The sequence below is a fragment of the Clarias gariepinus genome, chromosome 24 (assembly GCF_024256425.1).
Source record: "Clarias gariepinus isolate MV-2021 ecotype Netherlands chromosome 24, CGAR_prim_01v2, whole genome shotgun sequence".
NCBI classification, from domain to species: domain Eukaryota; kingdom Metazoa; phylum Chordata; class Actinopteri; order Siluriformes; family Clariidae; genus Clarias; species Clarias gariepinus.
The window spans coordinates 16,699,667-16,723,742 of NC_071123.1; the positions used below are offsets into that span (position 1 = coordinate 16,699,667).

General features: G+C 40.7%; 1 protein-coding gene across 1 annotated transcript; it reads right to left on the minus strand.

Moving 5' to 3' along the window:
- Window positions 1-1,058: 1,058 nt before the first annotated feature.
- Window positions 1,059-24,012, minus strand: rabep1 (rabaptin, RAB GTPase binding effector protein 1). The gene is made up of 18 exons (XM_053484833.1): window positions 23,874-24,012; window positions 16,659-16,787; window positions 15,290-15,493; window positions 14,908-15,068; window positions 14,626-14,745; window positions 14,337-14,472; window positions 13,877-14,055; window positions 13,601-13,711; window positions 12,845-13,267; window positions 12,348-12,452; window positions 12,029-12,145; window positions 11,778-11,876; window positions 8,830-8,970; window positions 7,399-7,588; window positions 5,682-5,737; window positions 5,498-5,596; window positions 3,190-3,306; window positions 1,059-3,076 (listed from the first exon to the last, which is right to left on the minus strand). Exons 1-18 carry the CDS (start codon window positions 23,917-23,919, stop codon window positions 2,975-2,977), a joined length of 2,535 nt encoding a protein of 844 aa, XP_053340808.1. The 5' UTR covers window positions 23,920-24,012; the 3' UTR covers window positions 1,059-2,974.
- Window positions 24,013-24,076: the final 64 nt, after the last annotated feature.

Below are 24,076 nucleotides of genomic sequence, written 5' to 3' on the forward strand. Positions count from 1 at the left end.
TGATTCTGTACCAGCAGCTCTGATAGTAAAGTTTAAATCACAAATTTGTCATCAAAGCACTAAAAATTTTAAACTTAACATATTTAAAAGGAGTCTCCAAAAAAAGAAATATACAGAAAAAATTTCGACAACATTATGGAACCAAAAATGATCCACAGTCTGGTTATATTAAAACGCCTACTGGCTCCACTGTCTTATTAGCGCTTTCTGTTCAAGGCCCCCGTCTCCCCGGTCACTGCTGTGCTTTATCAGTTTCTTAAAGAGAATCATTACTGGTGACAAGACACAGACTCATCACTCCGAGAGTAAACAGCAGAGTAAAGAACAGAAACATCCTCTGACTAGGAAAAAGTTCAAAAGTCAATCATCAGCAGGAAAATTAATCAACACTCAAGAGCCAGTATTGCAACATTATAGGGAAAAAGGTTTAACAAGCAATGTTGATTGTTGCTTTTTGAAGAGTTGAAGCGGAAAACTTAGGATTAAACGCAGAGGACTGTTATCCGAGGGCAGTGTGATCTCGCAAGACGATGCACATCTGCACTCTCCTGCCCACACTTGGTGTTAAAGCATCCTCCCTACAGTCCTGATCTCGCTCCATCAGACGAAGAACCGAAGACAGCAGTGCATTCGTGGCTTACAGCTCAATATATATATATATTTTTTTTTTACGAGGGAATACAAAATCTTGTCAAATTGTCCAAAAAAAAAAAAGGCATGGAGATTATGTTGAAAAGTTATGTCTTTGTCTTCTCTAAATGTTAATTCAAATAAATTCTACAGCCAAAGTGCGGAAAATCTTTGACTCTCGCTCATATTTATTCATTTTTTAATCAACACCTGGCATTGTAGTATAGTACAAGCTTTCACTTCCTCCTGCAAGCTTTAACAGATTATGCTTGAGTGACCGAATGAGCAGATGTCATCAAAGCTGAAGGGTCATTTATTTTTCTTGGTCTTCCTTCAGAGTCCTATATACACAGTAGATTATCTGTACTGTATGTATTTATCACAAATAAAGTGTGCGATGATGAATCGAATCAAATCAGCCCGTCAAGTTGTGCTTGAAGTACAGTTTGGTTTATTAGATCTGTACAGAGATATGTACACAGTACAGTATATAAATCTTCCATGCGAACAAAACGAGAACCGTTAACATCGTTGATAAACTACGTTTGTGTTTTTTTTTGTTTTCTCCACAAAGCAATTAGAACCATAAAATCGTACTGAATTAGAGGGGAAGGGAGAAAAATGGACTCGTCACCCGGTTTCAACCCACACATGATTACACTTTGTCGTTTTAAGTGTCTGGGATTCTTAAAACGTAGTTAGAAAGTAGATGAAAGTTCATTGTGTCTCGGGGAGGGATTTGATGAGGGATGTACGTTCTTACGGAGTCGACTTGACCCGGGAAGCAGCGAGTGTTTTGAGTGTGTTGAGTGTTGCAGAGTTGGATATGGATTAAAAAGGTAACGATGACACAATTAATTAATAATAAAAAAAAAAAATAGACACTCCAGGCCAGGATGTGGGGCTCACATCGGACCAGGAGTGTCTGTGTAAACCGGTGTCGTCTAGACGCTCCCGTTTTAACAGGAGAAGGAAGAAAAGAAGCCGCGTTTCAGCCAGGTTGCGTTGGTATGGGTTGACACACAACACTGATGGTAACTGCAATTTCCAGGGAAAAAAAAGACCGCAGTCGCGCTATATGCAACGTTACGCAAATGATTTATGTCAGTTATTGCCACATAATCTGGTTTTACAAAAAGTGAATCTCAGACAGGAGTGGACAAATCGCCAGACGATGTCTGGACTTTTAGCGTTTTTTTTTTTTTACATTTAGAATTTAAACAAAATATGATTTTTCTCTCAACGCTGCAGGATTTCACCACCTGCCGTACTACACACATGGGATTTTACTGTTTCTGATAATTTAGTGTGCACTAATAGACAAGAACAGTTTTTTTTTTTCTCTCTCCCTCCTGAAATTTACATACATACACTAACATTACATTAGCTCTTTTATTTACTTTTATTTTTATTTCTTTGTCCTCCCCGGAACTGATCAAGATCTAATTCAGGACAATATACAGTCCTGTTTTTTCTTATTTTTGACTCGACTCAACCCTCACATGGTTTGCATTTGATTCAGAACACATTATCACTTCTCCGATATATATAAATATATATAAAACAACGATCAACATGGTACACCTCAGTAGCAGCGGATTTCAGGTTTCAGTTTGTCGTGAAACGATGACAGAAACGATTTTGAAAAAAGAAAGAAGGAGGGCGCAGGAGAAAAAAAAACATCCAAACGTCATCAGACCACAACAACAAAAAAAAAAAACGCAGGCGCTCGTCTGAGCGCTTCCGAGGTCCTCGGTTTGTCCGCTCAGCTTTTTTTCCATCTTCAATAGAAAGAGAGAGAAATGGAATGCGAAATACTGACGCAGCACGGGTTATAATCGTGAAATGAGTCGCGGACGCACGGAAACGGGGCGGAATTAATTAACTTAACGCGATATACATATATTCTGTATACACACACACGCACATATATGTACAAATACTACAAGCAGATCCTTCATAAGTCCTCTCTCTCTTTTAAGGCGCAGCAGGTGGTGCAGGAGTAAGAAAGAAGAAAGCAGGCGAGGGATAGATAGCGTGAGGAGTGAAGCATGATGGGAAAGCCAAACACGGGCGCTTCACATTTAGTCACATGCTCTAAGAGCTGTAGTAAATAGTCGTAGTGTTCTGTCACATGGCAGCCTTCATGGTCTTCTTTTTTTTTCTTCCTTAAATTTGGAGTGTTTGTTTTTTTTAAACCTCATGTTGGTGTCCAGACCCTCTGGAGGTGAGGTGTTGGGAGATCTGAGAAACAGAGGGATAACAGTGTGTGTGTGTGTGTGTGAGAGAGAGAGAGAGAAGTTAGGGAAAAAAAGAAGGATCCTGGATGATGTGATGAGCGTTATCATGTCTCAGGAAGCTGGCTGATGTCTGTCAGGTTGGTGTCGTTGAGGATGGCGCGGATTCGCTCTAAAGAGTCCGCCTGACGGATTCTCTCCAGCTGGACCTGAGAAGAAGAAAAAAGATGAGGAATGATGAAGGTCACCTGAGGTTGAATTAAACAGGTATGAAAGTAAACAGTTTGGTTCGGCGTGCTCCGACAGACCGAGTGATGTTTACCTGGAGAGTCTGTGAAAGTTTAACAAAGTCTCTCTGGACCTGCTCGCTGACGTCCAGCTCGGTCTGTAACCTCTGCGCTTTGTCCTTCTCTTCGAACACCTGACTCTCCAGGGCAGTCTGTTGAAAGAAAGTCGAACACGATTAAATGCCCGAAGGTTTGGATTCCATCAGCCATCGGTTACAACACATCACACAGGTCGCTCGTGTCATCGAACAGGAAGTTAGATTGCACTAGTGATGAGAATGAGGTCTCTCTTCAGTCAGTCAGATTTAATTGACTTGGATTGTTTGTTTTAATTATACAGTGGTGTTCAAAATAATAGCAGTGTGTTGAAAAAAGTGAGTAAAGCCTCATATCCATGAGTGCGCAAGATCGAGTGTGTTCACTCCGCTCCGCGTTCAGCTAAAGTTTTTTTTAATAATCAAATGTCTCCACGTCGTGCGACACAACGAATTGATTATGAAATCCGTTGCCAACTTTTTAGTACTTGATTTTAATCGATTCGTTGTTGCAGCCCTATATACGACCTGGTCAGTTCTTGATTCGAAGGGGTAAAAGCTTTTTTTTTTTTTTCAACCACTGGGTTTATTTCTAATAATTTTTTTGTTTTGGTACAGTTCCCATTCTCCTTGACATTTATTTGATATATATTGATTTATCAGTGGTTTGAGGTCAGAAGGTGGGATTTGGCATACGCTAATCGTTTCTGTTAGGGCTTATCTTGCGTCTTGTGCAGAATAACAGATTTTTGTTTTTTTACATTTTTTACATTTCTTTTCATTACACCAAACGATGAACAAACATGGCTGAAATCTTGTCCAGACATCTCAGAGTACACTTGAAAAACTTTTTAAAATACCATGTCTAGATGTTAAAATTCACATTGTTTTATATGCTAAGGTCGTTCAAATCAAACCGGGATTTTTGATTGCACAAAACAGCACAGCACAGTTCCTTTCACACTACCTTTCTTTCTTTATATAATCCCCTGCTACAATAACACACTTATCCCTGTGTTTTACTAGAGCTGGGATACCATCAAGGTAGAAGGTTTTCTCAGTACGCCAGAGCCATGATCAGATTCCTGCTTCACTTCTCCAGAAACCCCCTAGAGTGGCCCAAACGTGTTGGAATGGCTTTAAACCTGGTAAGGGCTGTATAGGGGGTGTGACAACGATTTCTAGCCGAGTTCCTGTAATGTGTAAGTGGTACTGGAAATTGATTGCGTATACAGTTCCTACAGACGAGTTGCGCCTCTTCCGGCATTTGGTGTCTGTCAATTTTCAAAGATCAGAAGTTTCACTTGCTGAATGCTTACAGGAACGACTGCAGTTGGTTCAGGATCATCATTCTGTAAACCATTTGCGGCATTCAAATGTTTAGTGACTGAGACTCATCACCATACTGTATGAAGTAAACGTCAATCGGTTTTATGCCTATTCACAAGAAATGTAATTACAAATCCCAGTTTGAGTTGAACGCCCCTTGTAGAGTTCAGAATCTTGAAGGCTTTTAAGTCGACCCCCCGCGAAGACTAATGATTGTTCACCGAAACTCCCGCAATTTTAGAGAAAACTGCAAAATATCCTCCGAATATTTTTTTTTGCGTTTTTTTTAAACTCTAAACTATTAAGAACAATATTCTTTACTAATTTTGTAACATACTGTACATATTAACGTAAATTCAGCCAAGGTTCCATATAAAATATTATACTGTATCATTTTTTTTGTACTGTAGAGAACACAAAGCGGAAAACACGGCTTGGTACAGTGAATTATTATTACAATTATTAATAATTAATTATTATCGTATTCACCCTACAGTACTGATACCAAAGAAAACATGCTTGCATAAATTACTGTACACATACAGTAGGGGTAACATCTGTATTTTACATTCTAGCACTGCGGGAGACGCAGCAGAACAGTACTGTACAGTATATACAAAGTGACCTTTACAAGGGTAATGTATTAAGCAGAGTTTTAAATGTAATTAAATTTATTTTATTAACACCCCAAATTTGCCTTTTGTTCCCAATTCGCAGGTGCTCTATGAACGTAACCCCTGAGAATTCCGGTGGTCTACTGTAATCTGATTGGCTAGTCGCACCTCGTATGCTAGTTTCCAATATGGATGCAATGAGTATTTAAAGACATTTTTTCAAAGTCAGCAAATTAATGGGCGAGGAGTTAGAATTATGCAAATCGGCGTCTTGTGAAATTGTCCACGTTAGCGATCTAGAACCAAAAACAGCAAGAATCCGAGTGGAAACTGTTTTAAACGATTCCTTTCTGTCGCTCTCTGACCTTGCTGGAGAGTGCGTCTTTGAGCTGTTCCTCCAACCTGCTTCTCAGACCCTGGACGCTCTCTAATGTCCGGCTCTTCTCCTCCAGGCTGCTCTCTAGCTGTTCAGGACAGAGCAGAACAGCTCAGGATCAGCCCAATGATTACACTTTCACTCAGCTCAGCTAGATCGGAGAGGTTCTTTACCTGCTCTTTTTCAGTCTTGACTCGCTCCAACTCCGTCTTCAGACTGGAGAAAGACGCTGGAAGAAAAGATCAGAAGTCAGGATTTAGGTAAAGCAAGCACTAGGCTACTCGACACTGCGAATAAACTTGCCCTAAATCTAAAGCCGAGAACACTGCAGGCATTAGTGCTGGCTAAATATTAGTTCATTACATTACACGTTAATTATTGTCCTCGCACTGGTGTGTTTTTCCCTCTTTACCTATTAAACTCCTGCTACATAAAGTTGTAATGTACACGTTATTACACAAGTCTTCTGTAAAAAATTACCACCCCATAAACTTCCCTTCCTTCTGCGAGCTATTAACGCACCATAACCTTGTCCTGTAATACATCGTACAGTAAGATGACATGAAAACAAACACTTGAAATTAATGTCATCGGTGATTTACAAAACACACACACATCGACATGCTACACAAGGACTCGGTCCGAACACACAGCCATACTGTACATGTCTAGATGTGGGATGAGGTTAAGGTGATGTTAGTCTGGGTACGGCGAGCGTTAAGATGGCATTAGAGCTACCAGTGGAGACAGACAGTCTAGACACACACGTACTACAGTCAGCCAGTGAGTCATACCTTCCAGTATGTCTGAACACATGTCCCCAAATGGAGGGAGAAGGGGAAAAACAAAGATTTGAATCAGAACAGATGAGAGGAACTGCCTTTGTTTTGGTGTTTATTTATAAAATAAAAAAACAAAAAAATTAATATATAAACAAATCCGCAACCTCAAACACATAGTGCTTGCGCAATGTTTCAGATGACAAAAAAACTAAAACAAAAAACAAAGAAAATTTAAGGTTTGTCAAACAAATGCAACAAAAACCTTCTCTAATGACCACTAGGGGGCAGCAAACTGAGAAAACTAATCTAAACTAATTTGTACGTCTAATCCTGCGAGTGCTGCATGGAAACAAGCTACGTGCAAACTGTTACTGTTTAAGTATCTGTATTTTACTGAAGTATTTTCATTTTGAAAGACTTTATCTTCATGAGACTCTGCAATGTATAATACTGTACTTTATACTCCACTACATTACGCGACGCATCTTAACGCCATCTAAAGACTGAAATATAAAATATATAATATAAATAATATATAAACCTATAGAATATAATTATCTTAACAATGGACACTTATGGACATATTCATGCACAATTACATATTATATTTTATTTCTTGTATCATTGCACACAAGTCAATTTAAATAAGACATTTTCATGCATATTTGCACCCCCCCATTTTTCATTTTTCTTTATTTACACAAAAATCTATATATATTTTTTAAATTTTTCTATATTGCACAGAATATTATTATTTTATTCTAGCTAAATGTATTTTTTATTGTATTTCTTTTTATTCATATTTATTTCTTATTAATAAGCTAAATATAAGGTCACGGGGGGGTCGTATAAGCATTTCACTGCATATCGTACTGTGTATGACTGTGTATGTGACAAATAAATTTTAAATTTTAATTTAATACATAAACGACGAGGCAAGACCGTTTTCCTTTACCACCCTGACACGCCCAATCGGCAAGAAACCAGACGGCAAGTATTTTTCCACTTTTACCCAAATGCAAATTTTACCTATACTATCTCTCGATTCGCACAATTTCAGGATGTGTGTCCTTTGTCTACACCCCTGACGCAACACACGCAGACTCACCAATCTCCTCTTTGCAGCCCTCGATCTCCAGCTGTAGTGTGTCCTCCAGGTTCTCTTTGAGACATTGCTCAGCCTGGATCTGCTCCTTCAGGAACAGGATCTCGGCCTTCAGCTTCTCTTCCAGGTGCTCAGATGCCGTGCGCACTGAGACGATGTCCTCGCGATACTGCTGCACCAGGGACTGAAGCTCCTATAGATATGGAGTGAACAGACGATACGCACTTCAACGTTTTGGAGTTTAGATTTATAAACCATTAATGATCCGATTCTATAATAAAAGATATTGAGAATCGAAGCGCTAATAAAAATCATGATTTCCTGAATATGATTGATTTTAAATGAAAGTTCTGTTAAAAAAAATGGTCAACTTAAATTTTTTCCTGACATACTTAACCACTAGGGGGCAGCAAACAGTGTTACTGTAAGCATGAGATTTATAAAACAAAAAAAACTCTCTCGCCGATACTATCTCGTACTATCTTACACCGAGAAGAAGCACATGATATTACGCTGAAACCCAATCAGTGACCGCTTCATAAGGAACACACTGACACTGAACTGACACTAGGGGGCAGCAAACAGTTATATTTAGGGCCCAAGAACTATGACATCAGCCCTATGTGGTCATAGTGTGTAAAGGGCCCTATTTTCTTCCAAGGAATTATTTTTTTCTTATCATTTGGGGGTTTTAACATACTTATACAAAAACTTGTGAAAATTGGCAACAGGTTGGAATTTGCTGCAATTAGGGTGCCTTAGTTCCAGACTCAAGGGCCTCACATGAGAGGTGTGTATAAACTATGCCGCATAGTTCATACACAGTTGCACATATGCAAGAGAAACCCGTTATACATTTAGATCTCACTGAGCTGAACAACTTTCACATTGCCTGTCAACATGAAGGCAGTTAATGGTGTAGTGGTTAGCACTGTCGCCTTGCACCTCAAGGGTCTGGGTTCGATTCCCGGCCAGGCTCGATTCCAGTCTCTGTGTGCATGGAGGTTGCATGTTCTCCCTGTGCGTGGTCGGTTTCCTCCGGGTACTCCGAAAAGTGGTTAATAACTTTCTGTGGCACATCACGTTGAGAGACATCACATTGAGTGACATCATAGCGTTTTCCAGCATCTGGGGCTTTTCGGAGGTCTAAACATAAAATTTCCAACTTTCTAAAAATATGCCAATATAAATGGGACATCCAGCTTAAATGCATGTGCCCGGTGTCTTTCTGGTGTGCCCGGGTGGTGAGGGTCCAGGGTGCGTGGGCCCACTCATCATTGCTTGCAACTATATTTGTAACATTTGTTATTGCTTAAGTTTCAAATAGTTTGTCTAATTAAAATAAATAAATAAATAAATAAATAAATCCACTACTAGGTCTTGCTTCACTGGCACGCTGATCAGTAAGAGTTATGTTCTGGAGCTCATCAGTACCTGGGTGGTTGCAGGCATCTGGAAATTCTCCTCCTGTTGCAGCGACAGATGAAACCTGTGTTTTCCCTGTAGACTCTCGTTATCTCTCTGCAACCTGCTCAGCTCCTCAGCCACCTGTTCCCGGGACTTCAGCAACACAGCCTGGAAACACACACACACAAAATCAGCCTAGATTGGACTTTGTTTGGACTGATCATTTTCAGAAATATAAAAAATAAAATACAGTTTATTTTATTCTGGATATTGTTTGCCTTTGCTGCAGCTTTCAAGGCAGAAAATCAAGCACAAGAACTAAAGGTTCAAATCTTCGCTATTTCCTTGAGATCTCAGTGGAAACCCCGTGTTGTAGTCGTGCCACACATTTCACTCCTATTTCAAACAAACCGTTTCAGTGTCTATGGAGATAAGCTGGGCAGAGCTGAGTGGGTGGGGGAGGGGATCTTTTTGTATGAGGTTACATTGTGAAGAGAAAATCTAGTTGGCTTGTTTAAACACTGGTCAATACAAAAATGTGACGTCTGTTTTTATTATTATTATTTTTTTTAAGAGTGCCTATGTTCTGTCTAACTCCAACAGCAACAAATCCTGTACTCTAAGGTCCTAATACACCTGTACTATGTAGAGGAGTATTAGTACCACTGTGCTGTACTCCGTCCTGCCACACCTGAACTGGATTTGTCTCCAAATTTGACTAACTGATCTGAAAGAATGTACGACTTAACTACAGTATAAACGACAAGGAGCAGCGCTGCAGTTTTCAGTGCTCCACCCAGCTGCTTTGAATGCCTGTGCGTGTGTGTGTGTTGGTTTCTCAGCACCCCCCTGTGTTTTGAACTGTGATTGGTAAAAACTTGCTTTGGACAAGCTATCATTGAGAAGTGTGTTATAGCTCAAAACTAATTTGACCCTTAAGAAGTGTAGATTAATAACTATATGATATAAATTGTGGTTAAGAAGAGTGCTGCATGCAACCTGCAGTTTCTGCTTCCCTCTTTCAGAAGTAATAGAGTTACACAATACGATCTTATACGTCCTCATGACAGACAAAGTGTAAAGGTGTGGCTGAATGCAGTAAGGCGATAAATTCTCGTGCTTGTTACACACCAGTAACGTGACATTTATGGCACCAAGCACAGTTAAAACCTCAACTTTTAAACCGAAGGTCAACACGTCTGCATGGGAGCCGATCATCATTATCACATTAACTACGTGCCGATTTGATTGCAATTTGGTGCGCAATTTTATTGATTTTAATTTTATAAGATACTGTGCTGAATGAACAGTTCAGTGTGTCACCTGTAGGACTTTAGATTAACTGCAACATTTCACCACCTCAAACACATACATATACAGTGGAACCTTGGATTATGAGCATAATTCGTTCTGGAAGCGGGCTCGTATTCCAAAACACTCCCAAATCAAACCAAATCAGCTTCTCCCATAAGTAATAATGGAAACTCAAATTATTCATTCCAAAACCCCAAAAAACTAATACAGAAAAATAATAAACACAAAAAGTAAAAATAAAAACAAATTAACCTGCACTTTACCTTTAAAAAAAGTAAAAAGAAATCCCGACAGATAAGTGTTACCGTATGCGCGCTCAGGCGCTGTGTGTATGTCCTTGTGTAACGCTAAAGTAAGCACCCCCTCCCCTTTCGTCTTACACAGTTACCCTTCCCCCACTCTTTTCACACACGCGCGCACACAACGGAAACACTGTTTCAATGGAAAAATAAACAAGAAATCTCTCTAATGACACTCTCTGAATTACACACTAACAGAATCCCTGCTGTAAAGTAAAAATAAAACACATTAATCTGCACTTTACCTTTAAAAAGAATCTCTTCTGTGTAGAGCAGAGAGAGTGTGTGTGGGTGTGTGTGTGTGTGTGAGAGAGTGAGTGTATATGTGTCTGGGGCACGGTGTCCAATGACGAGCGCACACACAGACACAAAATCTAGGCTGAGTCTTTAGCAGAGAGAGAAAATGGATCTTTAACCTCTCCAATGAGACTTGCTTTTGCTTTACATGCGCGCTGTACACACACACACGCATACAAACAAAATAAAATGTTTTACGCGCACACGCGTGGTCACAGTGTTATAGTAAACAGTAAACACATGCACGGATGTTGATTATACCAATAAAAGACGCGGCCTAAGACGCAGCAGAGGAGACGATTACCCACAATTCCACAGCACATGAGAGAGAAAAACCGTTGGCTCAGTTGCAATCATGTGACGCTCGGTGTCAAAACAAGAAGAGCAAGCGTGATACATGATACTCAGTACTCATAAACTTGTTCATTTTCCAAGTCAAAATTTATTAAATATCTTTGCTCGTCTTGGGGAACACTTACAATCCAGGGTTTCACTGTAAAATGAAAACCTTATTATTTGAAAAAAAAATTTAATATGCGAATTGTCACATAAAAAAAAAAAATCATATTATGTAACTGAATCGATTTTTCCCCACCCTTCTCCATCAAACATGCATGATCTATTCGAAATATTTCAAATATTCAAATTCGGGGCCAAATTCAAATTCACATACACAGTTTAATATGCAGTGAAATGTTTTACAACCGGCACAACCTTAAAATTTAAAAAAACAAAACAAAAAAAAAAACAGTATTTAAATAAAGCAATAAAACAATAAAAAATAAAAAATTTAAATTATTAAATAAGAAATATAAAATATGAAATGAGGATATAATAATAAAAATAATACAATATAAAATGTATAAAAAACTTCTAACTATAAAATTAACAGCAGAACCCTTTGTTCAGTCACATTTATTGCCATCACTGTAAATCCTTAATAAGGACTAAAACTAAATCCCCCTGGGTGATTTATAGTGGTCTTTTATCCTATCTACGTGTGTGTGTGTGTGTGTGTGTGTGTGTGTGTGTGTGTGTGTGAGAGAAAGAGAGATGTAGCTGTACCATCTGTTCCTGGGTGTTCCTCTTGGCCTGGCTGAAGGCTTGCTGGAGCGTGCTCAGCGTCGACTCTGTCTCCTGGACCTTCTGCATCAGCGCCGAGACCTTCGGGAGACGACCGAGACAGTCATGATGAACGCTGTGACTCAGCACGGTGACTGCTCTCGTTCCATTCACGCATGTATGATTTTTAATCACTGCTAAACGAGGACAAGGTGGAATCTTTCCGTCTCGGCGCGACCCCAAACGCTTCCTACCTTAGTGTTGGTTTCTTCATGACCCTGCTTCAACGAGTCTTCCAACTCCTGCTTCTCGCTCATCGTCCTCTCTAGCTGGTCGTTGGCCTGCCGAAGCATGGCCTGCAGCTTCTTCACCTGAACAGGACCAAGACGGAGCAGCGTCAGGCTCAGTGTTTATATAATACGTGTGTTTAGATTAAGATTAGAGACGGAAAGTGGCTCGGGAGGAAAATGGAGAAACATTCCACTAACGGTTTACAACAGGACGATAAAATGTTACTGGTGTTTTGTGTTTAAAAAAAAGAAAAGAAAGAAAAAATAGAACTATGAGTCTGACCTGATCTCGCGTCTCCGCCTCTTGCCCCTGAATGACCTGAAGCTGCTTCTCGTAATTGGAGCACATGTCACAGCGGCGACCCAACTTCCTCCCTGCGTTCTTCAGCTGCCCGCCAGATCAAGATACACACACACACACACACACACACACACACGTTACCAGTTATCAAAGAGTCGTTATCAGTTTTACATAATGTGTTTTTAACAATATTAACAGATGTAAAAAAAAAAAAAAAAAAAAAAAGTACCACAGAGTGTAAATGTCCCCGCATTGGACAACATGTTAAAAACTGAGCGTAGCTTTGATTTGTCATGTGACCTGAACTTAGTTCTTCTAACTCTGACTCAATATATTCTTGATAATTCTTGATAACATTCGTTCTTCTCCCCAGTATTAATTCATGTTCGAATACCATATGTCATAACCTCTTATCCACCACTGCAGATTAATTATAATATCATTTACACACACATTCTCTGTCACTTTAATCCCCGTACCTCCTGCTGAAGCAGGTTCCACTCCGAGTCGCTGACCAATCGGTATCCGGCTGGAGGCAGGTACGTAGCGTCGAGCCGCTGCGAGATGCTCGAGAGCAGCGACGCCGTCTCCTCCTGCTCGGGCGTCATGGCCTTGATGGCCTTCTCCTGGTCCTTGGTGAGGAGGAAAGGCAGGGAGCCGATGGAGGGTGCGACAGAGGGGTTGTACTCGGCCCCGACCAGCGGGCCGAACTCCGACTCGTCCAGGTTGCTGGCTGATTTGGCTTTGTGATTAAGTCCTTGGGGCTGCAGGGCGTTTCCGGACGACCCCAGGCTGTCTGTGGATTGGACGCGACGGAGGCCATCTCTACAGGGGTCGCACGAGTCCGGCCCGTCCTCGTCCAGCGAGTGTATGGAGCTGTGGATGCTGTGGTTCAGGTGGGACTGGTGGAAGAGACAATTTAGGGGAATGACTTGAAATCAAAGTTGTGTTTGTTTTTTGTGTCTGTGTTTATAGCTTGCCTTAGAGAACGAAACAAATGAGGAAGTTTAACAAAGCATGACCCAGTTCCAGCTGGTTTGAGTTAGTTATCCATTACTGAACCTTAAAGCATAAATATGTAATTTAGCAAGATTGAGGGAATCTGGATCAGGGTTTAAAACTATAATCGGGACAGCGCTCGCTTCACATTTTAAAGCAAAAGCTCAAAATGAAGAACAGGTCCCAATTTTGGCAACTTTTTCCTTTTAATTTTTTTGTTACCATGTTTTCAATACCTCCTCTATAGAAAGGCCGAGGAAAGAGTCCTCCGCGGCCTCTGTGTGGTCGGCGCAGTCGTCCTCGCCAGCTTCCTGAGCCTGACTAAGCCGTTCCTTTTCATCCTCCTCCTGAAGAAAAAAAGGACGTTATCTACATCAATATCCATCAGTGTCAGAATTTGCATCTTAAATACAAATAAAAACGGGCTGCATTATTAATATTGTTATAATGGTTCATGAAGAGATGTGATGTTTGATGACAGATGAGAGATTTTAGCGCTTGAGCTGTTGTACCTGGTCCCTCCTCTTCATCTCCTCGACCTGGCGCAGCTGTTCAGAGCTCAGCACGCTCTCGATGCGCTGCATGTCCCGCATCAGCAAACGCTGCGACTCCAGGAACTGGTCGTTGGCGCGCTGCCAGGTGTGCTTCAACTGGTTGTGCTGCTGCCGCTCGAGCTCCAACATGTGACACACTGTGTGCGCACATACAATCTTATTTTAGCTGATATCCATCTAGCAATATTAGAAAACAAATCTTGTGGAATCGTATTGTGGATTTTTTCTTTTCTTTTTCATTTGTGAATGAGGATGTGAAGTTTCGCTCGCTGTTGGACCACAACCCATTCGGCACTATTTAAAGAAATGTAAATGTAACCACAAGCTTATCTCATTAGGCCTGGCGCAGGTGCTTAACGTTAACTAAAGGAAACACGCAGCGAGACCTTCGAAGCTACTAGGGTCGTCATCGACGCACCTTCGTGGAGCTCTTTTCGGAGTTTCTCGGCATCCTCCTGGAGGACAGATTTCTGTGTATTGAGGACCGCGACGTACATCTCCAAATCGGTCCGACATGACTTCTCGGCCTCCAGGACGTGGTTGAGCTCCTTCACCTGTAAAAGCAGGAACACGTTATACGTTACGGTTGAATCGTATTTTATAAGCCAAACTACTTAAACAAGAAGGTCAACCCAGGCATTTCTACACTAACACGGGTTACAAAAAAAAAAAAAAAGAAAGAAGATTTTCGCTTCCTCATTGCCGACCTTGGCCGCCTCGAGTTCCTTCACCCGCTCCTCTGCGCTCGTCAGCTTGGCCTTCAGAGCGGCGATTTCATGCTCCATCGGCATCACCACAGAGCGAAGTTTCTCGGCATCCTCCTGCGCCTGAGGACAAACCGGTTTCCGCTCAGTGACTTGATGTGTTTTTTTTTTTTTTTTCCGTTCGCTCTCATTCCGAGAAAGCATGAGCACTGCGCACTAAAATTAAACCGGGTTCTTAAAATGTTCTCTTGAATGAACCGTAATATTATGTTACTTCTCACTGACCTTCTTCATCTCGTTCTCTAGGTTCTCCTCCACCTGGCCCTCGGAGAGGCGACGCCGGAGCTCGGCCAGCTCTCTCTCGACCCCTTCGCGGTACTGCGCCCACTGCGTGCGCTCCTGCTCTAGTTGCTGATGGAACTGCACCTCGTATTCCCGCAACGTGTCTTAACACAGATCGCATATTGTTAGTACCTGAAACCAGAAAGTGCTGCGGTATACATAGCAGGGGAATCGTCCTCAGTAACGTTACCTCCACAACCAGACAATGTTATAAAGTGCATAATCAAACATTAAGTCATGATGATGATGTCACAGTATCAGAGTAAAATGTTATACTTTTCTTTAATCCGCCTGAAGGGACTTGAACAAAAAACGAACCCCTTACCTTTCATGATGGCCTGTAAGGACGCCACCTCCTCCTGCCACTGCTGCTTGACCTGATCGATGGCTTCCTGCTTGGTGCTCTCTGAGACGGTGGCCACGGCTTTGATGTTCTCCATCTCGGCCTTGGCCTCGGCCAGCTGGGTCTGCACGTGACTCAGCTCTGCCTGGGCACTCTCCAGAGACGCCTTTTGATTCTTCAGCTCCACTGATGTGCCAAATCAAGGAATAATAATAACAAAAAAAGAGAAAAAATAAATAAAAATTGTCAGTATAGCTCAGTATCCGTCATACTTGACGATATCCAGAGTAGCCCAGGAAATCACCTGAGCACTGATTTGCGTATTGGAGATGAACAGTCAAGCTTAAACATGCCAGTAAAAAAGGGGGAAGCACTTTCATTTTGTCTCACGAGTTTAGATTTTTGGCAGCCAGGCGCCATCAGTCTTCGCCTCGGCCTTTTTAACGAGACGAAATGTTAAAAACGGGCTTTCGGGAAAATGTCACCACGACCAGAGATACAAAGTGTGAATCTCTCGGGGCGCGGCGTTTGAAGGCAAACATCATTTCTAACGTTTGCCAGGCCATTAGCACAAATTGGCACATCCGTCCGTCCCGCTAAAATGCGGCTGAGGTTGAAAGGCCGGCGTAACAATAATAATGAAATGAGGGAAAAAGAAATTGTAAGGGATTTATTATTTATTTTAACATAAATGGTAATAATGCAGGCTAAGCTTCTATTCTACCTGAACTTGATTTTTTATTTGTTTTGGCTCTCACACGGACGAATGAACGGAATGAAGTTTTTATTTAATACATCACTGCTCTGCTGCCTGCCACCTCATAGCTCCAGTTATGAACAGACGGTGGTGATGAATAATCAGATATGTTGAATTTTACAAGCTAACTCCAAATAACAAGATGTTGAATTTGGAGTTATTAAGGCAAAACAACAATCTAGGAGATTTTTATACCATCAGAGGTCAGAGCTTCTGTGGATTGTAACTCTTTGTAAAAAAAAAGTTATCTTGACGAGTAAACATTTTTTTATCTTTTTAAAAAAAGAGGGACTGTGGTGGTGTCGGCCATTTTGTTCAAACCTGAATCTTAAAACGAATCCGTATCACCTCAGGAGTTATAACGTTGTCATCCAGAGCGCTGCACGTGTTCCAGACGACAATGCAATGAGAAAGCGCTTAGAAGGTCATGAGAATGAAACTTAGGACCTCCTAAATCCGAGCCATCGACAGGGTCAAAATCTCTTTTTCTTTACGTACATACACAACTCTTAGCATGCTAGATGGAACCATTACATGATTTCAATTTGCTTACTGACTTTGATAGAAACCCGGGGCACTTACGATCGCACTCACCTTCTTTAGACAAATAGAGCTCCTTGAACTTGGCACGCTTCTGGTTGAACTCCATCTCCAGCTGCTGCTTGACCCTGAGGTACTCGGCCCGCTCCTGCTCCAGAGCTTCAATACGCTGCTGGAGAAGCCCTGCGGCAGCAAGGAAACATCGTCTGAGATCATCAATCAAGTTTTCAGCAGTTTATTCAGATTTCATTGTGTCCTAGTATTGCCTTCAACAACAACATAAAAATAAAAACCTTTAAAAAAAGACTTGTGGTGGATTGGCCACAATTATAGGGTAAATTTGTTGAAAAAACATTAATCTGGTTATTGCTTCACTCAAACCCTGGTTTGCTCCACATGATGTGTGGACGCTACTCGAACTCAACACTGCGACCAGATTAACAAGGTTCAACTTATCACTTGACTCCCAAACTCTAATGCGCTATACAGGCAAAAAAAAAAAAAAAAAAAAAAATCAGTTTTACATCCCAGATTTCTGAACATCTCATTGCAAACTTATTCGCTCTTTTGCTGTTCTAACATCCTCCATTCTTCTGAGAACTCTCTACATGACATTTTTGAGAAATGAGGGCATTAGGAATGTTGGATGAGGAGACATGGTGGTGCAGAGAGCATTCCAGTTCATCATGGGTTTGAGTGCAGACCACTCGAGCTCTTCCACTCCAGCCTCTTCTTCTTCTTCATGTACCTTACTTCGTAAAACACTTTAGTTGAAGTGAAGAGAAAGTGTAATGCTAGAGCTACAGCGACATCCTGTGCAATTTGTAGCAATTTTGAGGAATACGACAATAAACTACAATAAAGTGGATGGGATGTATTAGGCAACACATGACCATTTTGTCCCTAAATGTGTTGAAAACAATGGAAAAAAAACGGGCAAGTCTAAGGATTTGTGCGACCTTGACAAGAACAAATTGTGTTGGCTAGACGACTGGGTCAGAACGCCTCCAAAACTGCAGCTCTTGTGGGATGTTCCCAGTCTGCGGTGGGCAGAACATACCAAAAGTGACCCAAGGAAGGAAAACTGGTGAACCAGCAACATGGTCAAGGACAAATCAAGTCAAGTCAAGGAGGCTTTTGTTGTCATTTTAAGCATATAAAGTTCAGTACACAGTAAAACGAACCAACGTTCCTCCAGGAACATAAGTTAACAAGAACTAACAAGCTAACTAAGACACCTAATTAGATCAGACAAAATAGATCAACAGAACCAAGTACCTTACAAAAAAGGCAACAAGACAACATGAAGTCCACTTGCAAATTTGCAACCAAGAGCGACAACGTGACAAACATGACACAATCCAACACTGAGGAGTCGAGGTAGTAAGATGAAAACAGTAAACATTTCTTGTATTTAACAGCGAATATATAAACAGAGTGGAGGAAATAATTATTTGACCCCTCGCTGATTTTTTAAGTTTGTCCAATAACAAAGAAATGAAAAGTCTTAGTCATTCATCATTTTAATAGTAGGTTTATTTTAACAGTGACCGATCAAACGTTTCTTGTAATTGATGACCAAGTTTAGAGGAATTTTGGTCCACTCCTCTTTGCAGATCATCTTTAAATCACTAAGGTTTCGAGGCTGTCTCAGTGCAACTTTGAGCTTCAGCTCCCTCCATAGGTTTTCTATTGGATTAAGGTCTGGAGACTGACTAGGCCACTCCATGACCTTAATGTGATTCTTTTTAAGCCACTCCTTTGTTGTCTTTGCTGTGTGTATATATATATATATATATATATATATATATATATATATATATATATATATATAAATAAACACAGTCCTTGTGCAAAGAGCAGATAATAAATGATGTGCAAGGACATCCAAGGCTCACTGATTTACATGTGGAGTGAAGAGCTATTGTAGCTCACATTGCTGAAAAAATTAACAATGGTGCAATGCTAACGCTAACCACATACCACGCACCTACAATGGGGATGTGAGCATCTGAAAACCACATCACACCTTCAGACATCTAGTGGAGACCAGAACTCAGCAAGTCAGGTGGTGTTGGTGGCACAACGGAGACATGCTTAATATAAGACGGGTGGTCATAGTGTTAGCCAGGCGTCCACAAACTTTTAACCATTCAGTGTAACAGTTTATAAGTAATTCTTCAATGTTATTAAAACCGTTACTCCTGCGTTTTTTTAGACAATATCAATAATAAATAAATAAAAAAAAACACACACAAAAACGTACACTTCTGGGTTTTGCGTTAAACTAAAAAGGATCAAGTGTGTTAAGTTACCAAAAGAACTCCAGCCCACTCAGTAAAACCTACTTATAAAATATTTACCTATAAAACTACACAAATCTGTATCTAACACCACTGATTATTTTCAAGCAAAAGTTTTCACACCAAATATTTGACTGTGTTCATGTTGTTACTCTTTATAGTATAGAAGTTTCATTTCTGCAGAAATGTTTTCGAAGGCGTTTATGGATATGGCGTTCTTTTTGTGTGTGCTGGAGAGGATGCCAGAGGTCTTCTGGTAACTTTCTCACACTTGTGCCTTTTAATTTTTATGTACAGACCAGGGCCCGTGTTCACAAAGCTTCTTAGAATTCTCTCAGAGAGCTCCTATCTTAGCTTAAAAAAGTCCTAGCTGGAAGTCCTAGACTAAAAGTGATTAAGGAAACTTCACAGAGAAACTCTGAGTAAGGGAAGTACAAAAACCTTTATCTTAGTGAGGAGGAGGTGAGGTTGACCCCGTTGCTAGGGATAGTGCAGCAATTCAAGGACTGTGATTTAAGGACTAGAATATATGATAATAGAATAGACAGTAAAATTATAATGTTTGTATATGAAGAAATTGTATAATCATGATCACAGACTACTTTACGCGAAGTTTCTTTTATAGGATAAATATCCTAAAGTTCATTAAAACAGCCAAATGTTAAAAATGTTTAAATACTTTTGAAGCGACCAATTTCCACACAGTAGTTACTATATTTAAGTTCTTACATTTTTTTTTTCCCCAAACTGATTTTATTACTTGTGATCCATTTCAGATTGATGAAAGCAAAATAGTTCAGCTTTTACCAATTTACAGAATTGCAGGACAGTTTATTTAAGTTGCACTTTTGGATGGTATGGAAGTAAAAGACTAAGAAAGTAAAATTGTGTTAGGAGAATATTTCTTCTTTCCACCTTTTGTCCTCTGCTATAGGAACTCTTAAGCCTCTTAAAAGTCCTCCTTTCTACTCTTAACAATTTGACCTTAGGAGCTGTTTTTAGGGGTAAATTATGTTTCGTAAATTATTTTTATCCTTACTAAGATTTAGTCCTAAACTTAAGGGTACATTCTAAGAAAATGTCATAATTCTAAGAATTTTCTTAAAGTCTGACCTCCCAAATGTGCTTTTGGAAAAATGGTCAAAAATTCCCATGAACACACTTCTAAACCTTGTGGAAAGCGTTCACAGAAGAGTTGAAGTGTTATAGCTGCAAAGGGGGCGGGGCCAACATCATATCAAACCATATGGATTAAGAATTGGATGTTTCTCAAGTTCACACGCATGTGAAGGCAGACGAGTGAATGCGTGTGATGATAATCACAAGAGAAGTGAACGTAATGGTTTGACACGTACGCATTGCGGAGACACAGTGAGCCTTAATAGAGCCAATCAGAAGGAATGTAACCCTGTACGAGTAAGAGTTTGAGTTTATAAGTAAGTAAGAGTATAAACCTGAGCAGAAAACACAGATTTACACTCAGGTTTTCGGCACGAAACATAATAACATACTACTCCGACTTCTCCAAGTAAACCGACTCGTCTGTCTCCGTCTTACACGTCATGTGAGTGACAGCAGGACGCCGTAAATGGGGACGCGAGATGAGAGAAGCGACTGAGTTGTGTGACTGAATCATGAACTTATGGTGTTACACTGTGTGTGTGTGTGTGTCTGATATAGCAATCTGGGAATGTTTTCAAGTAAACAACCATCCCGCATCCCCTCCCTTTTCCACATGACTGTCAAGTGTCTTGAAAAATCGAGAATTGAAACAAAGACTAATTTCTGACACAACACCAAGAATAATGCACCCTGCATCACCAGTCACCTCCCGATATGATATTATACCGATACCTCGGTACCAATTGGTTTAAAATTGCAAATCAATAAGTATCATGATTTTATAAAGATCCTGATTCAATATTACATTTTCCCTGATTTTGTTATAATTTTAAACCTTAAAAAAAAAAATTCCTCCCCATCACTAGGGGGCTCTCACAATAAGGCGTGTTTCCTCCAAGCGTGTTTCCTTAATAAGCACGCGTTTCTTCCAAACCTCGTGATGCACACACACCGTTGCACCTGATTGGCTGTAGAGCTGTAATTAATGCCACCCCGTTGAGAGAGCTCGGCAAATCGGCTCTCTCTAGGCTCACTTGGCTGCGAGATGCTACAGCATCACCCGGGGATCGAACCAGCGGTCTCCAGGTGATAGACCGAGCACTTTACCATGTGCCATTCGGGGGCCACCTTAAACTGAATTTAAACAAAAAAGCTAAATGTTACTAAGCAGCACGCATCTCTGTCAGTCGGCATAATTAAAACTGGTGTAAGTGTGTGTAATGATGAGTGGGTCTAAGACTAATTCAGCTGCAGATTGGACAAAAAGGCAGATCTAAGGCTTTTAACGTGCGCAATTGTTGATAACGTAACGCCATAAAAATGCATTTTTGCGCCACTCAAAATAGGCATTTTTCAGGTCACGTCCAGTCAAACTGAGACCTAAACTCTTATTTCCCAAACTCTTGTTCGTTTCTGTTTAATAGCAGCTGATGAATTTTAAGCCTGATTAATGTCTTGAACCAGGACAGTAGACCTCGTGTACGCAGAATTTAGCAGAGAAAATATACCCTAGTGCTCATATGACGACAGTGGAGCACAAAACAGGACATGATTTGTTTTTGTTTTTAAATGGTGCAATAGAAAATATTGCACAAGTTTTATTTTTAAAGTGTTCCTGGTCTTGAGAGTCGACTAACGATGCATCATTGATGCTGGTAGTGTTGCCGTGAATACGTTAGTCTACTTTATCGCTCTAATGATCACGGGATGACATATTCCACAACACAGAGCAGCAGATGCCAATTTGCGTGCCATTGTGCACATTGTGGTTTGCATCAACTTAAAAAAAGCTGATGCATGTGTGTAAAAAGAAATTGTAGGTCAAGGTGGAGCACATTTTACTTCCAATTAATGCTCACTGCTTCTGCACTCTCAGGTTAAACATTCCCTGTGCTTGCTATCTAGATTTCAACAGGTTACATGTAAAAATCAAGGGTAGCATGACATTAAAATCATAACTTAATCGCCTTAAAACAGTTATACTGTCTGTGTGTGAAAGAACGTCATGAGCCGCTCCTTTAATGGGTTTCATGTGATGTGCAAGGTGACAAACAAGTGCGCGTGTGTGTGTGTGTTTTTTTTTTATTTTATTTTTTAATCATTACAGACCCAGGGTCAGGATCATATTATAGTTTACTAGCTGAAGTATGCGTCATTAAAATAGTTAAAAGATTAAAACAAAACAAAAAATCTGTTTAGCTTTAATGTAATCAGTGAGATTATTATTATTTCAGGTTGAAGCCCATGTACATGTCTGTCTGTCTTTCTGTACAGCAGAACTCTCTAACTTATTAATACAAAGAAATAAAATTTTGTAAGGTTGAGTATCTCATGCCTTGTTTTATGGTAAGTTGTACTTCTTTCGTCGTCAGTCAAATACACTTCCTGTTCGGTAATCGAAGAGTGAATCCCAGATGAGAAATAAAAAATTATATCAATGATAAAAATGAAGTTTTGTCTTAAAACGACTCCAGTGGGTTAAAATTCACTTGTACCACTTCATCGCCGATATTTCAGCGGTGAGAATATAAAGTAATCCCAGTAAAAAAAATTTGTTTAGCTTTTCTAATTAATATTTATTGGTAGATTATTATTAAATCCGGTTCATAACATCGCTGTTGCTCAAGATTCTGAGTTCAGGTTAAACTTTACGCAGATCTTTCTGCAAGTCCAACAAACATTGTCGAGGTACAGGGATATTAACACAACTGCCTATACACAGTATACAACCAACATGTTCCATGATCACGTCCTCGTTCTATAAAACCTTGCCGATAGTTGAACGATGATTCATGTTAAAAGAATGAGTGACGTCTGCCACCTTCTCACTTCGCTCCACTCTCTCAATTATTCTCACTTTTGTTTCCATCGTTATTGCTCAATGCATCTTAGCAGCACCAGTTTCACAGCCTTTAAACGCTTGCTTCCAGACATCTAGCCTAACCTGCATATCTTTGGACTGTGGGAGGAAACCGGAGTACCTGAAGGAAACCCACCAAGCACGGGGAGAACATGCAAACTCCATAGAGTACACAGAGACTGGAATTGAGCCTGGCCAGGAATCGAACATTTGGATTTTATTCATGACACAGGTTTAACTTCAAGGAAAAACTTAAGTACAGTCCTGGGGAAGTTTTATTAAATTCTGTCCAGACAGTTTTGTGTGATGCTGTAACATATTCTGGCTGGACAGACTTACAGATATGCAAACAGAAAATTAACCAAGACTGGTTTCGGGTATATGAAGCGTCAAGATATTACTGGAAAAAAAACAATGAGTTTTGACCTATGCACAGACAAAACCTCCTATTTATACAGATGAGCTGCACTAAAAAGGGCATTGACCACAGTATATTGCACATCTAGATACAAGTGCAATCTCTAAAATGCACCAGGTTGCTGTGGGTTTGCTCTGACATCAGTTAAACTGACACAGTGAGCATGCACAGACCACGCAGAGACCACGCATCAGTGCACGAGCCCTGGTGATCTGGAATGAAATCGATGCTGTCAAAGTTCACGAGCCGGGTGACAGCTCTGCCTCGCGCCTGCAACTGCCACTGCTTACTGTTAGCGCGCAGGCTAATGCTAAGAACCACTGATGTGTGTACACGTGCACTGGCTAAGAATAGTCACGCTTAAAAGAAAAACGAAACTCGAAATAATAAACTTTAAACACAATAAAGCTGTAAGGTGAAACGCGAGCGGCTAAGCGCGAGCGCGTCACCGGCTTATTGCGCGCCGCCGAGGCCGGGGACGCGCACAGGCCCGCAGGCCTACGGAGAGGGGAGTCGACCGAGAACAAGGCGAAAATGCGAGCGTTTGAGCGTCCCTCGGGTCTTACCGTCATGTTCGGGCGGCCGGGCGTCTCCCGAGGCCTCTTCGGCCATGGTTTCTCCGGGGCAGACTTTTAAACGCCGGCTCGAAGGAACAAAACTAGGGAGTGCCAAACAAAACAGGCGACCATAGACTAGGCAACGTCATTGTGGAAACAAGGCGCACTGCGCATGCGCGAGGCTAATGGGAGGAGATGGTTATGTTACTGAT

Excerpts from the sequence above, each read along its gene's own strand:
- rabep1 (XM_053484833.1), bottom strand. The coding sequence starts at position 23,919 with ATGGCCGAAGAGGCCTCGGGAGACGCCCGGCCGCCCGAACATGACG. Across the intron at positions 15,494-16,658 it reads GCTCTATTTGTCTAAAGAAG|TGGAGCTGAAGAATCAAAAG; the intron begins GTGAGTGCGATC and ends TTGGCACATCAG. Across the intron at positions 14,473-14,625 it reads AGGAACTCGAGGCGGCCAAG|GTGAAGGAGCTCAACCACGT; the intron begins GTCGGCAATGAG and ends CTGCTTTTACAG.